This window comes from Salvelinus sp. IW2-2015, linkage group LG4q.1:29 (assembly GCF_002910315.2).
Source record: "Salvelinus sp. IW2-2015 linkage group LG4q.1:29, ASM291031v2, whole genome shotgun sequence".
Lineage (NCBI taxonomy): Eukaryota > Metazoa > Chordata > Actinopteri > Salmoniformes > Salmonidae > Salvelinus > Salvelinus sp. IW2-2015.
The window spans coordinates 34,355,985-34,369,485 of record NC_036842.1 but is presented as its reverse complement, the minus strand read 5'-3'; the positions used below and the strand labels follow the sequence as shown (position 1 = coordinate 34,369,485).

General features: G+C 43.6%; 1 protein-coding gene across 4 annotated transcripts in view; it reads left to right on the top strand.

Moving 5' to 3' along the window:
- Positions 1–13,501, top strand: part of LOC111961890 (uncharacterized) — a 30,040-nt gene that overhangs the window by 5,808 nt on the left and 10,731 nt on the right. For 3 of the 4 annotated variants that reach the window (XM_023984529.2, XM_023984528.2, XM_023984531.2), the window contains exons 2-12: positions 5,054–5,475; positions 5,861–7,526; positions 7,753–8,031; positions 8,143–8,577; positions 8,720–9,169; positions 9,261–9,866; positions 9,976–10,578; positions 10,706–10,963; positions 12,125–12,427; positions 12,618–12,887; positions 12,985–13,068. In XM_023984529.2, the coding sequence (XP_023840297.1) occupies positions 5,106–5,475; positions 5,861–7,526; positions 7,753–8,031; positions 8,143–8,577; positions 8,720–9,169; positions 9,261–9,866; positions 9,976–10,578; positions 10,706–10,963; positions 12,125–12,427; positions 12,618–12,887; positions 12,985–13,068 (5,324 nt within the window). In that variant the 5' untranslated portion in view covers positions 5,054–5,105. The remainder of the gene's footprint in view (positions 1–5,053; positions 5,476–5,860; positions 7,527–7,752; positions 8,032–8,142; positions 8,578–8,719; positions 9,170–9,260; positions 9,867–9,975; positions 10,579–10,705; positions 10,964–12,124; positions 12,428–12,617; positions 12,888–12,984; positions 13,069–13,501) is intronic. The other variant, XM_023984530.2, reaches the window with a different exon arrangement.

Sequence of the window (13,501 nt, the reverse complement as noted above, 5' to 3'; positions counted from 1 at the left end):
GTTTTTCTGCAAAGGGACCAGGACGACTGATCCGTGTAAAGGACAGAATGATGGGGCCATGTATCGTGAGATTTTGAGTGAAAACCTCCTTCATCAGCAAGGGCATTGAAGATGAAACGTGGCTGGGTCTTTCAGCATGACAATAATCCCAAACACACCGCCCGGGCAACGAAGGAGTGGCTTCGTAAGAAGCATTTCAAGGTCCTGGAGTGGCCTAGCCAGTCTCCAGATCTCAACCCATAGAAAATATTTGGAGGGAGTTGAAAGTCCGTGTTGCCCAGCAACAGCCCCAAAACATCACTGCTCTAGAGGACATCTGCATGGAGGAATGGGCCAAAATACCAGCAACAGTGTGTGAAAACCTTGTGAAGACTTACAGAAAACGTTTGACCTCTGTCATTGCCAACAAAGGGTATATAACCAAGTATTGAGATAAACTTTTGTTATTGACCAAATACTTATTTTCCACCATAATTTGCAAATAAATTCATTAAAAATCCTACAATGTGATTTTCTGGATTTCTTTTCCTCATTTTGTCTGTCATAGTTGAAGTGTACCTATGATGAACATTACAGGCCTCTCTCATCTTTTTAAGTGGGAGAACTTGCACAATTGGTGGCTGACTAAATACTTTTTTGCCCCACTGTATATATATTATATTACATTACTATTGTAGCTGGAAATGGCAGATAAAAAATAAATGGATATCTACATAGGCGTACAGAGGCCCATTATCAGCAACCATCACTCCTGTGTTCCAATGGCACGTTGTGTTAGCTTATCCAAGTTTATAATTTTAAAAGGCTAATTGATCATTAGAAAGCCCTTTTGCAATTATGTTAGCACAGCTGAAAATTGTTGTGCTGATTTTAAAAAAGCAATAAAACTGGCCTTTAGACTAGTTGAGTATCTGGAGCATCAGCATTTGTGGGTTCGATTACAGGCTCAAAATGGACAGAAACAAATAACTTTCTTCTGAAACTCGTTAGACTATTCTTGTTCTGAGAAATGAAGGCTATTCCATGGGAGAAATTGACAAGAAACAGAAGATCTCATACAACGCTGTGTACTATTCCCTTCACATAACAGCGCAAACTGGCTCTAACAAGAATAGAAAGAGGAGTGGGAGGCCCCGGTGCACAACTGAGCAAGAGGACAAGTACATTAGTGTCTAGTTTGAGAAACAGACTCCTCACAAGTCCTCAACTGGCAGCTTCATTAAATAGTACCGGCAAAACTCCGGTCTCAACGTCAACAGGGAAGAGGCGACTCTGGGATGCTGGCCTTCTAGGCATTCTTTTAAAGTTCAATACTCAAAACTTGATGACTTGGTTTGAAGTTACTTAGAGATTATTTGGACATGAAATTCAGAGTATGCAAACTGGGGGACATCGAATTAAATTGTGTTTTGGTTAGAACATGCTCATGTTAATGGTTGGTGGCAGTGTCAATAAACTTTGATCAGTGCGGAGAACAAATTTGCCTGACCAGTCTGAAGTGTCTCCACTCTAATCATGAGGGGGGATTCTTAACAAACGCGCATCCAATCGCCTTAGTCCCAGACCTTTACTAAACCAAACTCCAATCTGCAGCGGGAACAAAATGAGGATCTCTCCCGGGTGATGCCACAGTTACAATGCTTGTGATGTACAACTGCAAATCAAATCAAATCTGATTGGTCACGTACACATGGTTAATAGATGTTAATGCGAGTGTAGCGAAATGCTTGTGCTTCTAGTTCCGACCATGCAGTAATATCTAACAAGTAATCTAACAATTTCACAACTACCTTTTGCACACAAGTGTAAAGGAATGAATAAGAATATGTACATATAAATATATGGATAAGCAATGGCCAAACGGCATAGGCAAGATGTAGTAGATGGTATAGAGTACAGTATATACATATGAAATGAGTCATGTAGGGTATGTAAACATTATATAAAGTGACATTGTTTAAAGTGACTAGTGATACATTTATTACATCCAATTTTTTATTATTAAAGTGGCTAGAGATTTGAGAGTGTATGTTGGCAGCAGCCACTCAATGTTTGTGATGGCTGTTTAACAGTCTGATGGCCTTGCGATAGAAGCTGTTTTTCAGTCTCTCGGTCCCAGCTTTGATGCACCTGTACTGACCTCGCCTTCTGGATGATAGCGGGGTGAACAGGCAGTGGCTCGGGTGGTTGTTGTCCTTGGATGATCTTCATGGCCTTCCTGTGACATCGGGTGGTGTAGGTGTCCTGGAGGGCAGGTAGTTTGCCCCCAGTGATGCGTTGTGCAGACCTCACCACCCTCTGGAGAGCCTTACGGTTGTGGGCGGAGCAGTTGCCGTACCAGGCTGTGATACAGCCTGACAAGATGTTCTCGATTGTACATCTGTAAAAGTCTGAGTGTTTTTGGTGAAAAGCCGAATTTCTTCAGACTCCTGAGGTTGAAGAGACGCTGTTGCGCTTTCTTCACCACGCTGTCTGTGTGGGTGGACCATTTCAGTTTGTCTGTGATGTGTACGCTGAGGAACTTAAAACTTTCCATCTTCTCCACTATTGTCCCATCGATGTGGATAGGGAGGTGCTCCCTCTGCTGTTTCCTGAAGTCCGCGATCATATCCTTTGTTTTGATGACGTTGAGTGTGAGGTTATTTTCCTGACACCACACTCCGAGGGCCCTCACCTCCTCCCTGTAGGCCATCTCGTCGTTGTTGGTAATCAAGCCTACCACTGTAGTGTCGTCTGCAAACTTGATGATTGAGTTGGAGGCGTGCATGGCCATGCAGTCATGGGTGAACAGGGAGTACAGGAGAGGGCTGAGAACGCACCCTTGTGGGGCCCCAGTGTTGAGAATCAGCGGGGTGGAGATGTCGTTTCCTACCCTCACCACCTGGGGGCGTCCCGTCAAAGTCCAGGACCCAGTTGCACAAGGCGGGGTCGAGACCCAGGGTCTCGAGCTTAATGACGAGTTTGGAGGGTACTATGGTGTTAAATGCTGAGCTGTAGTCGATGAAAAGCATTCTTACATAGATGTTCCTCTTGTCCAGATGGTTTAGGGTAGTGTGATTTGCGATTGCGTCGTCTGTGTACCTATTGGGGCGGTAAGCAAATTGGAGTGGGTCTAGGGTGTCAGGTAGGGTGGAGGTGATATGATCCTTGTCTAGTCTCTCAAAGGACTTCATGATGACGGAAGTGAGTGCTACGGGGCGATAGTCGTTTAGCTCAGTTACTTTAGCTTTCTTGGGAACAGGAACAATGGTGGCCCTCTTGAAGCATGTGGGAACAGCAGACAGGGATAGGGATAGATTGAATATGTCTGTTAACACACCAGCCAGCTGGTCTTTGCCTGCTCTGAGGACGCGGCTAGGGATGCCATCTGGGCCGGCAGCCTTGCGAGGGTTAACACGTTTAAATGTTTTACTCACGTTGGCTGCTGTGAAGGAGAGCCCGCAGGTTTTGGTAGCGGGCCGTGTCGGTGGCACTGTATCGTCCTCAAAGCGAGCAAAGAAGTTGTTTAGTTTGTCTGGGAGCAAGACATCGGGGTCCGCGACAGGGCTGGTTTTCTTTTTGTAGTCCGTGATTGACTGTAGACCCTGCTACATACCTCTCGTGTCTGAGCCGTTGAATTGCGACTCTACTTTGTCTCTATACTGACGCTTAGCTTGTTTGATTACCTTGCGGAGGGAGTAGCTACACTGTTTGTATTCAGTGCATATGCTCTGATTTCAAAACGATTTGGAGGTACAGTTGAACATTTAACACACTGAATAGAATTTTTATATATACATTTTTTTAAAGATTATTTTCCGGATTAATTCGAAAACAAGGCAACCGTAGACATGTCGTCCCCCACAAGTGATGCAGCGTCCCCCCTTGGGCAAATTGAGATAATGCGTTTGACAAACAATTTTCAGTTATCGTGTTTGATCACAGATTTATCCATTATATTTATCAGGGCCCGGATTTTTTCTCCAACCTTTTATTTTAACTTGGCAAGTGATTTAAGAACAAGTTCTTATTTACAATGACGGTTTACCAAAAGGCAAAAGGCCTCCTGCAGGGATGGGGGCTGCTATATAAAAAAAAAAATAGGACAAAACACACATCACGACAAGAGAGGCAACACAACACTACATAAAGAGAGACCTAAGACGACAACATAGCATGGCAGCAACACATGACAACACAGCATGGTAGCAACACAACATGGCAGCAGCACAAAACAGGGTACAAACATTGTTGGGCACAGACAACAGCACAAAGGGCAAGAAGGTAGAGACAACAATACATCACACAAAGCAGCCACAACTGTTAGTAAGAGTGTCCATGATTGAGTCTTTGAATGGAGAGATTGAGATAAAACTGTCCAGTTTGAGTGTTTGTTGCAGCTCGTTCCAGTCGCTAGCTGCAGCGAACTGAAAAGACGAGCGACCCAGGGATGTGTGTGGTTTGGGAACCTTTTAACAGAATGTGACTGGCAGAACGGGTGTTTGTATGTGGAGAATGAGAGCTGCAGTAGATATCTCAGATAGGGGGGAGTGAGGCATAAGAGGGTTAAATAATTAATAAATAATTATTTCCTATAAAGGTCGAAGATGTAACATATGTTTCCCAAAACACCACACAGAGAGAAGGTTCGCTAAGTGCATCGCTGAGGCATGTGTCCATACTGATAGGATTAAATGAAAGGAAACGCTGCTCTCGGATGAGCTTTCTCCATTCAAATCTTACCTTAACATTATAGTTATTCCACACTACTGATGACGGATCAGCTCCTAGAAATATAATATCACCTATGGCTGCAAATATTGTGGTGGCTTATTATAATGCTTAACCTAATAATAATGCACTAAATCAAGATGTGGCACATCATTGTACACACGTTAGGCTACACATTATGAAATACACTGAGTGTACAAAACATTAGGAACAACTTCCTAATATTGAGTTGCACCCCCTTATCAGCTTCACATGTACTGCAAAAACATAGGCATTGTAGATAGACAGGGGGAAATTATTTGATATAGCTTCATAATATTATGTCTTACACTGTATTTTGCAGGTACGAAGGCAGACAAAGTTTACAGCTATAAAGCTGTAAGGGAACCCACAACATGGCAAGCACACAGCAGTCTGCTTTTGAGTATGTCCAAAATGGCAGAGCCCTTCTTGAGGGTCACCTCCAGAAACCCTCCTTGGTCGTTGATGAGTTGCGAAAGAATAACATCCTCAGTGAAAAACAAGTTAGAGAAATTAAATCCCATAAAAAGAGGTCTGTCAAAACCAGAAAGATGCTGGACATGATTATCAAGAAAGGGGAATATGCCAGTTATGAACTGTTAAAAATATTGTACAACACAAGGAACCAAACCTTACCAAGAACAAACCCTACCCAGAATCAACCTCGCCACCCAGATTTACATCAATGGATCAGCTGCTTTTCGTTTACGGATGACCCAGATTTACAGAGTGGCCTCGTCTCTGGTACGTAATGTGATCCAGCTGCTAGTATATGACAATAGAGTTGAGATTACAGGGTAGGTTAGCATGTGTTGGGGTATGATCTTTGACCCTCTGTAACTTTCTCACATCATTATTCACGATTCATTCAGGATTATCCGTAGTCATGGTAGCATCCACATTAATGTAGAAGTGTTTAGAAACATTATATTCTTATATACAATAAGTGATTCCAAAATGACACAGTACATAGTTTACCATTCATTTCATTCAAATAATCTGAAACACAACCAAAACAAACTGCAAATGCATCCAACAAGTTTGTAGCGTCACAAGCTTGAAGTAGTCATTTGGAAAATGTAAGGAAATGTTAGTGTTTTCTCATTACTCTTGTCTGTTTTCTCTCCAGAATCAGGGCCTTGTGAGAGGTACAAAAGGCAGCTGCGAACGAAAGCCGTTGAGTTTCTTCATGCAAAATGGGACCAGCACATGCATTTCCTCAAAGACAAGGCAAAATGCAAACCCTTTACTTACATTCCTGTCGTTTTGGACACCGACTCGAGTGAGCTGTCCAAAACTAAAAGCAAGTACAAAAAAGCACGCTCTAAGAAACTTAAGACTTACATTCCAAGAGACAAGGGAAAACTGTCCCCTGGTCACTTACTGGAAAGCAGTGAGAAAAAGATTCTACTTGTTGGTAAACCTGGCATTGGAAAGACAACTGTTGTCCAGCAAGTTTTGAATATCTGGGCAGAGAATGAGAATCCTCAAGAGAGTTATATGTTCTACTTTGATGAGCCTTCGATGAGATCAATGTCTCACTCTTCACAGCCCTCATCCTTGAGGTCTCTGCTGTTTGAAAGATACCTTAAGCCAGAGGAAGGCACAGAGGATGTGGTGCTGTGTGATATTCAAAATAATTCTGAAAATGTTATCTTCGTGTTTGATGGGATCATGGATGTGATTGGCAACCCCGTGCTAAATAACATTATGGCAAAAGAACTTCTGTGTGATGCCAAGATTCTGACCACGTGCAGACCAGAGGCAGAAGACTGCGAGTTTTTATCTGACTGGCCGTCTTACAGAGTGGAGGTCCAAGGATTCAACAACGAGTCCATCCATGCTTACTTAAAGTGGATGTTAGGCACTGAGGATGACTATGTTTGTAGTGTTGCGAGCAACGACGCACTATTCAGTCTATGCCATGTCCCAATGTACGCTTTCATAGTGACTGCTTGTATTTCATTTAGTCCCTGTGAGGCTAAAAACCACCCATGCACCATAACAGAAATGTATGTGCGGATCTTTCGTCATTGCATGAAAAGACATGGTGACCAAAATGTTGAGTATCTGGATAAGTACATTCATGACAATATGGGGAACATCAAGTTTCTAGCTATAAACTCTTTCCAAGCATTACTTGCGAAAACTGTAAACTTGACAGAAATGGATTGCAAGGACAACAGTGTTCAACATGCGTTCTTGACATCCAGTGCAGCAAAGGAATCGTCAACTGGCCATTCGTTTGCTTTTCTCCACAACACGATGCAGGAGTTTTGGGCTGCTCTTTTCCTGTTGATGACACCTGGAAACATCACCTCCGTCCTTCAACAGTGCCAGACAGAAGAAGGAAAGTACTTGAAGTACATTGTGTCCTTCCTCTGTGGACTCTTGTCCAGTGACATTGCTGAATTGATTAACTGTGTAGTGCCAGAGGACCAGATAAGGGAAATATCTGACATATACCTTGAGAAAGTCATAGACACCTTCCTCGGGCCTGCAATACTACAGGGACATGATGAGTCCCATACCGAGTTGGATGCTGATCTCCTCTTCGTTTGCCAGTGCTTGTATGAGCACCAGTCACCCGAAGCCTGCTCACTCCTTCTACAAAAAGTGGAGTATGAGCTTGATCTCTGTGGACAATATCTCGATCCTCAACAGTGCTGTGCCGTGTCATATGTAATCAACCAGTCCACAAACAGGAATGTCCGTCTGTACCTGAATGACTGCACTTTCTCTGATCCAGGATTGAGGCTGATTCTGGGCTCTTTGAAAAATCTTCAATGTCTCAGGTGAGTCTGCTATCAGTGATCATTTCCACTATGCTTGTAGCTTTGGAAGTGCTCTCAGCTCTGGCTGGAAGAGTTTAGACAGTATATTCATACTAATTGGTAAAATATTGTATCAATACTTAAACTAACAGATTCTGAAAGTATCACATTGACATGGTACATAACATGGTTTGAACACTATCATCTTGCCTTTAGATAATTACAGTAACATAACTTGTGTTAATAGATTGGATCCCACTACACAATGTCAGGTGTGGAAAGCTGCTCTTCACTCAGGGAACCAGAGTGACTCTGAAGCCTTGCTAAGACTGTGTGAATATGAAATTCACTTAAGAGTCAAGGAGCAACAGGACCAAAAGGTGTGGGAGAGAGTGGGAGAGGTCCTGAAGCGCAAGAGACCAGAGAAGGTCAAACTCTGTCTACATTTGGTTGACAACTCACTGCATGCAGCTGATTCCTTGGGAAAGAGCATATTTGACTGTTTGCCAAGCGTTGAGGCTATCAGGTGGGTACATTAAATGTACTGGAGGGTCATTATGAAGGTTGTTTATTATGTAGCTGAGATCAAACATCATTATTATAACTGTATAACCATTGTATAAACCCATTATTTTAGGTTTGTTGAACCTGTTGATCTGAGACGATCGTTAGTGGCATGGAAAATGGAGGTGAGGTCATTCCAGCAGGATATCTTGATGCACGGGGCTCTGTACCAGATGGAGACGGGACTGAAATCTGTAGAGGACCTGCAAGCAGTGCTTTGTCTGGCTAGCACATATTCTTTAGAGGAACAGAGCAAATTCATTTTGAGTTTGTACCAACATATAGGAAAATATGAGCATGATGAAGGTGTAGCAGTTCTACCAATATTGCAGCCAGTTTTCAAGTCATTTCCTGCAGTCTGGTACATACACTTTGCTGATACGAAGGCCTCTGTCCTCCTTGAGGTGATGAAACTCCAAAACGTGAAGAAACCAGTGGAGCTGTGGTGGTCAAATGATGAGTGTGACATGAGCCTCATTCATTGTTTGCCTTATATTTCACAGCTAAGGCAAGTTCTGTTATGTTATTTGTCTGATTGAAACCCATTTTGTTTATGCGATTTACAGGCTAACACTTTTCATTGTCTATAGCTTTAGCATAAAGGTCCTAATGGAGTGTGGTCATTAAAAAAAAGTTCTCTCTATGAACAGGTTCAATGACTGCATTCTGATCCAGTATGATGACACTAAAGGAACCATTGAAGGCCTTTTGAAACTCTTCTGTTTTGCAAAGCAGCGTCAGCTTGAGACAGGAGAGGAGACACTGAGGATGCTGTCGACGGTATGCAGCTACTCAAACTTCCCTTTTGAGAGTGGTAACAAAGACGAACAGAGTGATTTTCTGCTAGATTTGTACTCCTCTGCAAAGTCGTTTGAACTTGAATTGGAGGGCCAAATTCTCCCATCATTGTTGACAGTCTTTCAGTCAGCTCAGCCTGCAGCCTGGGTCCTCGACCTCGGTACAGACAAGGCCTCCATCCTACTTGAGGTGCTGAAACTCCAAACAGAGAAGAAACCAGTTAGACTGAAGGGCTGGCTAGAAACTGATAAAAGCAAAATATGGAGTTTTCTTCGGTGCCTACCATATATTTCACAACTGAGGTAGGTCAATGGTCAGTCCCTTTCAAACACATACAGTAGGTGAGAATAGTTGTTCCACACTTTCATGGCCTAACACATTGTTTTCTGGCAGGATTGTTCCTCAAGATGAGAGTGATACAGAGGTGAAGATGCCTACACTGACTTCTGAGCAACTAAAGAGATTCTTCCTTTTGCACCTGCTTGATCATGGAGATCTAGACAACACTGAGACAGGACAGAGCTCTGTTGAGGAACTGTTGTCAGTTCTTGGGTTTGCTCATTCAGACGACTCTCCAGAAAGGTGCTTGTTTCTGTTAGATCTGTTCTCACATGGGAAAGACTACGAGACTCAAACAGGCAGAAAAGTTTGTCAAGCATTACTTCCTGTTTATCGGTCAGCCCCTGCAGTCTGGTCCATAGACCTCTCGGAGAGAAAGGGCTCTCTAAGCTGTGATGACCAGTTCCAGCTGTCTCTGTGGGGTGCATTCCCTGTCGGCTCAGAATGGGATGCACAGCTAGCCTCCTCACTCCTCCAGGCCCTAGACTATACCATCACATTGTCAGGGTGGTTGCCCACTGTAACCTGCAAGGCAGTAGGTGCAGTCCTAGGCCAATCTGCCCCTGGAGAAAAACTCAACGTCAGTCTCACCCCAGATAGTATCTCATTCCAAGGAGCTGCATTACTCTTCAAGCAAGTGAAAGAGTTTCACAAACTTAAGTATGATTTTGATAGTGGTATTTTAACAATGTAGAATGGTGGGGGTAAAAAAAAGCATTTTGATCATGATTTGCAGAATAAGTCCTCTTTTATTTGTATTGACTTCCAGGGTAAACGAAATGTCAACAGCGAAGCTGGCCAGATTGGCAAGGTCAATGACATGCCGAAGACCAATGGTCGTTGAGGAGCTGACTCTTGTCTTCTCTAGGTCAATTCCAAAAGAAGGGGTGCAGTGTAGAGTGCTCAGTGGTTTAGCTTTACTCCTTAGAGTTTGGACTGTAAGGGTCTTAAATCTGATAGACTGTCCAATCCAGGGTTTCCTTCTCACTACCTTGTTGTGTCATCAGGGTCCACTCACTATCAGGCAAGTTTCTAGATCTTCTTCACACTTGAAAAAATATGGACTTTTGTTTTGTGAGGTGTGCTATTGTTTTGAAAGATGGGTTTGTGTATGTTTCCATGACAGACTGAGTAAGGAGACTCTGCAGCAGCTGGCTGTTGTGGTGTATGAGGCTCAGGATGAGGAACTGACCCAATGCTTTCTGGAAAAGTTGGGTAGTGATCTGTGTAACTGTACACTGGACTGGGATGTGCTTCACTACTTGCTGAAGACCACCACACAACCCATCACCATCAACCTCAGGAGGAGCAGAATCAGAGACCAATACATACCTTATCTCCTCCCTTTGCTGAAGAATGTTCACTTTCAAAGGTCTGGGTGACACAAGATATTGATTTCTAGTTTATATTGAATATGTTACACGATTCCAACAATGAAAATGTTGTTTTCCTGTTATAGTAATTATATCACTTGGTACTGTATTCCTTTGTGTCTGCAGGACAAGCTCCCAGTTTGAAAGGACAGCTCTGAGAGAAATACATGAGAAACGTGCTGGTCACTTGGTGAACAGTTTAGTGAAGTCATCAGATGACTGGATCGACCTGAACAACCTGGTTTTGAACCATGATGACTGTGAAGCACTTCGTTTTGCCCTGCACTACAGTGACGGTGTCAAACTCAACTTGTTGTTGACCATCATTCCAAAGGAGGAAATGGAGAGCATTCTGACTCTTCTACACAGAGTCTCTGAGCTCAGGTCACTGTTCAATTGTCTATCAGCATCCCTTACCTTGAATGTGACTTTTACTTGATTGAAGTTTGTGTTTTTGGGTATGAGCGACGTGAACAGACAACCTGGTCGCACCTCATTTGCATGATATTATGTTTTTTTGTGTTCCTTTAATTCGTATGATATGTTACAAATATGTTACAAATGGTCCTGTGGCGTTGGAATAGAGGTCGTACAGTTTCATACGTCTTGGCGGTCATACAGTATCTTGTTGCATTAGCATTTGATGCTAATTTTAGCTAGCAGGTTAGCTTAACATCACTATCAGGCTAGGTTAACATAGCTAGCAGGTTAGCTTTTTTTATTACATTTTTTTAACCCCTTTTTTCTCCCCAATTTCATGGTATCCAATTGGTAGTAATTACAGTCTTGTCTCATTGCTGAAACTCCTGTACGGACTCGGGAGAGGCGAAGGTCAAGAGCCATGCGTCCTCCGAAACACAACCCAACCTAGCCGCACTGCTGCTGACACAACGCACATCCAACCCGGAAGCCAGCCGCACCAATGTGTCGGAGGAAACACCGTACACCTGGCGACCTGGTCAGCGTGCACTGCGCCCGGCCCGCCACAGGAGTCACTAGTGCGCGATGAGACAAGGATATCCCTGCTGGCCAATCCCTCCCTAACCCGGACGACGCTTGGCCAATTGTGCGTCGCCCCATAGACCTCCCGGTCGCGGCCGGCTGCGACAGAGCCTGGGCTCGAACCCAGAGTCTCTGGTGGCGCAGTGCTCTAAGGCACTGCATCGCAGTGCTAGCTGTGCCACCAGAGACTCTGGGTTCGAGCCCAGGCGGCTGCGATGCAGTGCCTTAGAGTACTGCGCCACCCAGGAGGCCCTGCTAGTAGGTTAGCTAAACATGGTTAGGGTTAGCTAACATGCTAAGTATTTGTAAAATGCCATGGTTGTGGTTAGCTAAAGTTCCTAATTAGCTAAGATGCTAAAGTTGTACCCAATGCAATTCGATCATGCAACTTTTGTTTCTGTCTGAAGTAACCAGACCATTTGCAACATATCGGCTGTAACCCCCACCAAAAAATGGTATTATCCTTTGTGTAGTCGGAGAGACCAAGCTGTAATAGAATACTGTTCCAAAGTACTTGTCCACCAATTTCTGCTTACCTTGCAGGGTAGACAGGAAACTATTGCTGGAGCTGCTCCATACCTGTGCAGGATTGAGAAGGAGGAGAGGAGAGGCACCTGCACTCCTGACACTGCTGCATCACAAACTGGACCTCTCCTGCTCCTCTGCCATAGACCTATTTGGGCAGGAGAAAGAGACTGTTTTGAGCCTCAGTTTTGGAGACTGTAGGGTCATCTCCGCGGCCATCCAGGAAGCTGATGGTGACACAGAGCTGATCCTACATGACTGCCATGTTGAGGATGCAGGACTAGAGGAGCTGTTTCATGTTTTGCACAGGATTCATATGAGGTGAGATGCCTGTCTTAAGAAAGATTCCTTGTTTTAACATTTGTCTGACTACTTATATGTCCTCTCCTGAATCCAACATTTACTCCTGCAGTAAATGGCAACCGCACACAACCATTCTGTGATCTTGTGAGTGCTTTACATTTGAACGTCCAGTAAGCTAATGACATTGTTTGACTTTGTTACACAATAGCTTTGGAAAACCTCTTCTGCTGCAAATCCTGCACTTGATATTTGTGGAAGATGGCGACAGGTCAGTGAGGCTTGCTTCATTACTCTCCAGAGCCCTGGAAAAGAAGGTGGACCTCAGTCAGAGCCCTTTAGACTCGAGGGCCTGTTCAACACTTGCCTTGGTTCTAGAACACTCGGAAGGGCTTTCCGAGCTGGACCTCAGTGACTGCCACCTCACTGACACACACCTGGATGTGCTGCTCCCACATCTGCACAAAGTTCAAGTCCTGAAGTAAGGACAATATCAAGTAGAATGTCCATTGAACAGCAAAAACTATTGCAGATTGCACTTTTAAGACAGTAAAACTACACCATGTTCTCTCTTTCAGTCTTTGCAATAATGAAATCACCGACAAAGGTGCTGTGAAACTTAACCTATACATGATCGGCAATAGCTTTACAGAAACTGTATGGTGAGTAAAACATTCTTGCTTGTTGTTCTAACATAGCAGCGTTAGCTAGATAGTTAACAACTATAAAAAAGTTGGATAGCTAGCCTGCTAACGTAACTGTTAGCTAGCTAGCTAACTTAGCATTATAGCTAGGTAGCATAGAAACCACAACAACCAAACTCTCCGAATGGCTCGGGAGGAAGGCATAGTCATAGACAACGGTTCAGTACCCAGGTGGATTTTTTTGGGGTTGTTGATGTTTCTGTCAGAACATTCCCAGTGGCCCGACACTCCTCCATAGCTGATGCTAAGTGATAATTTACACTTTCAGGTTGGGCTGTTTGCTTTGGATAGCTTTTGAAACCTCTGAAAATGTCCAGAGAAAGGAAATATGCAATTTGTTGACACTACAACATAGTAGACTTATTTATTAACCTTTATGTAAATAGGGAGT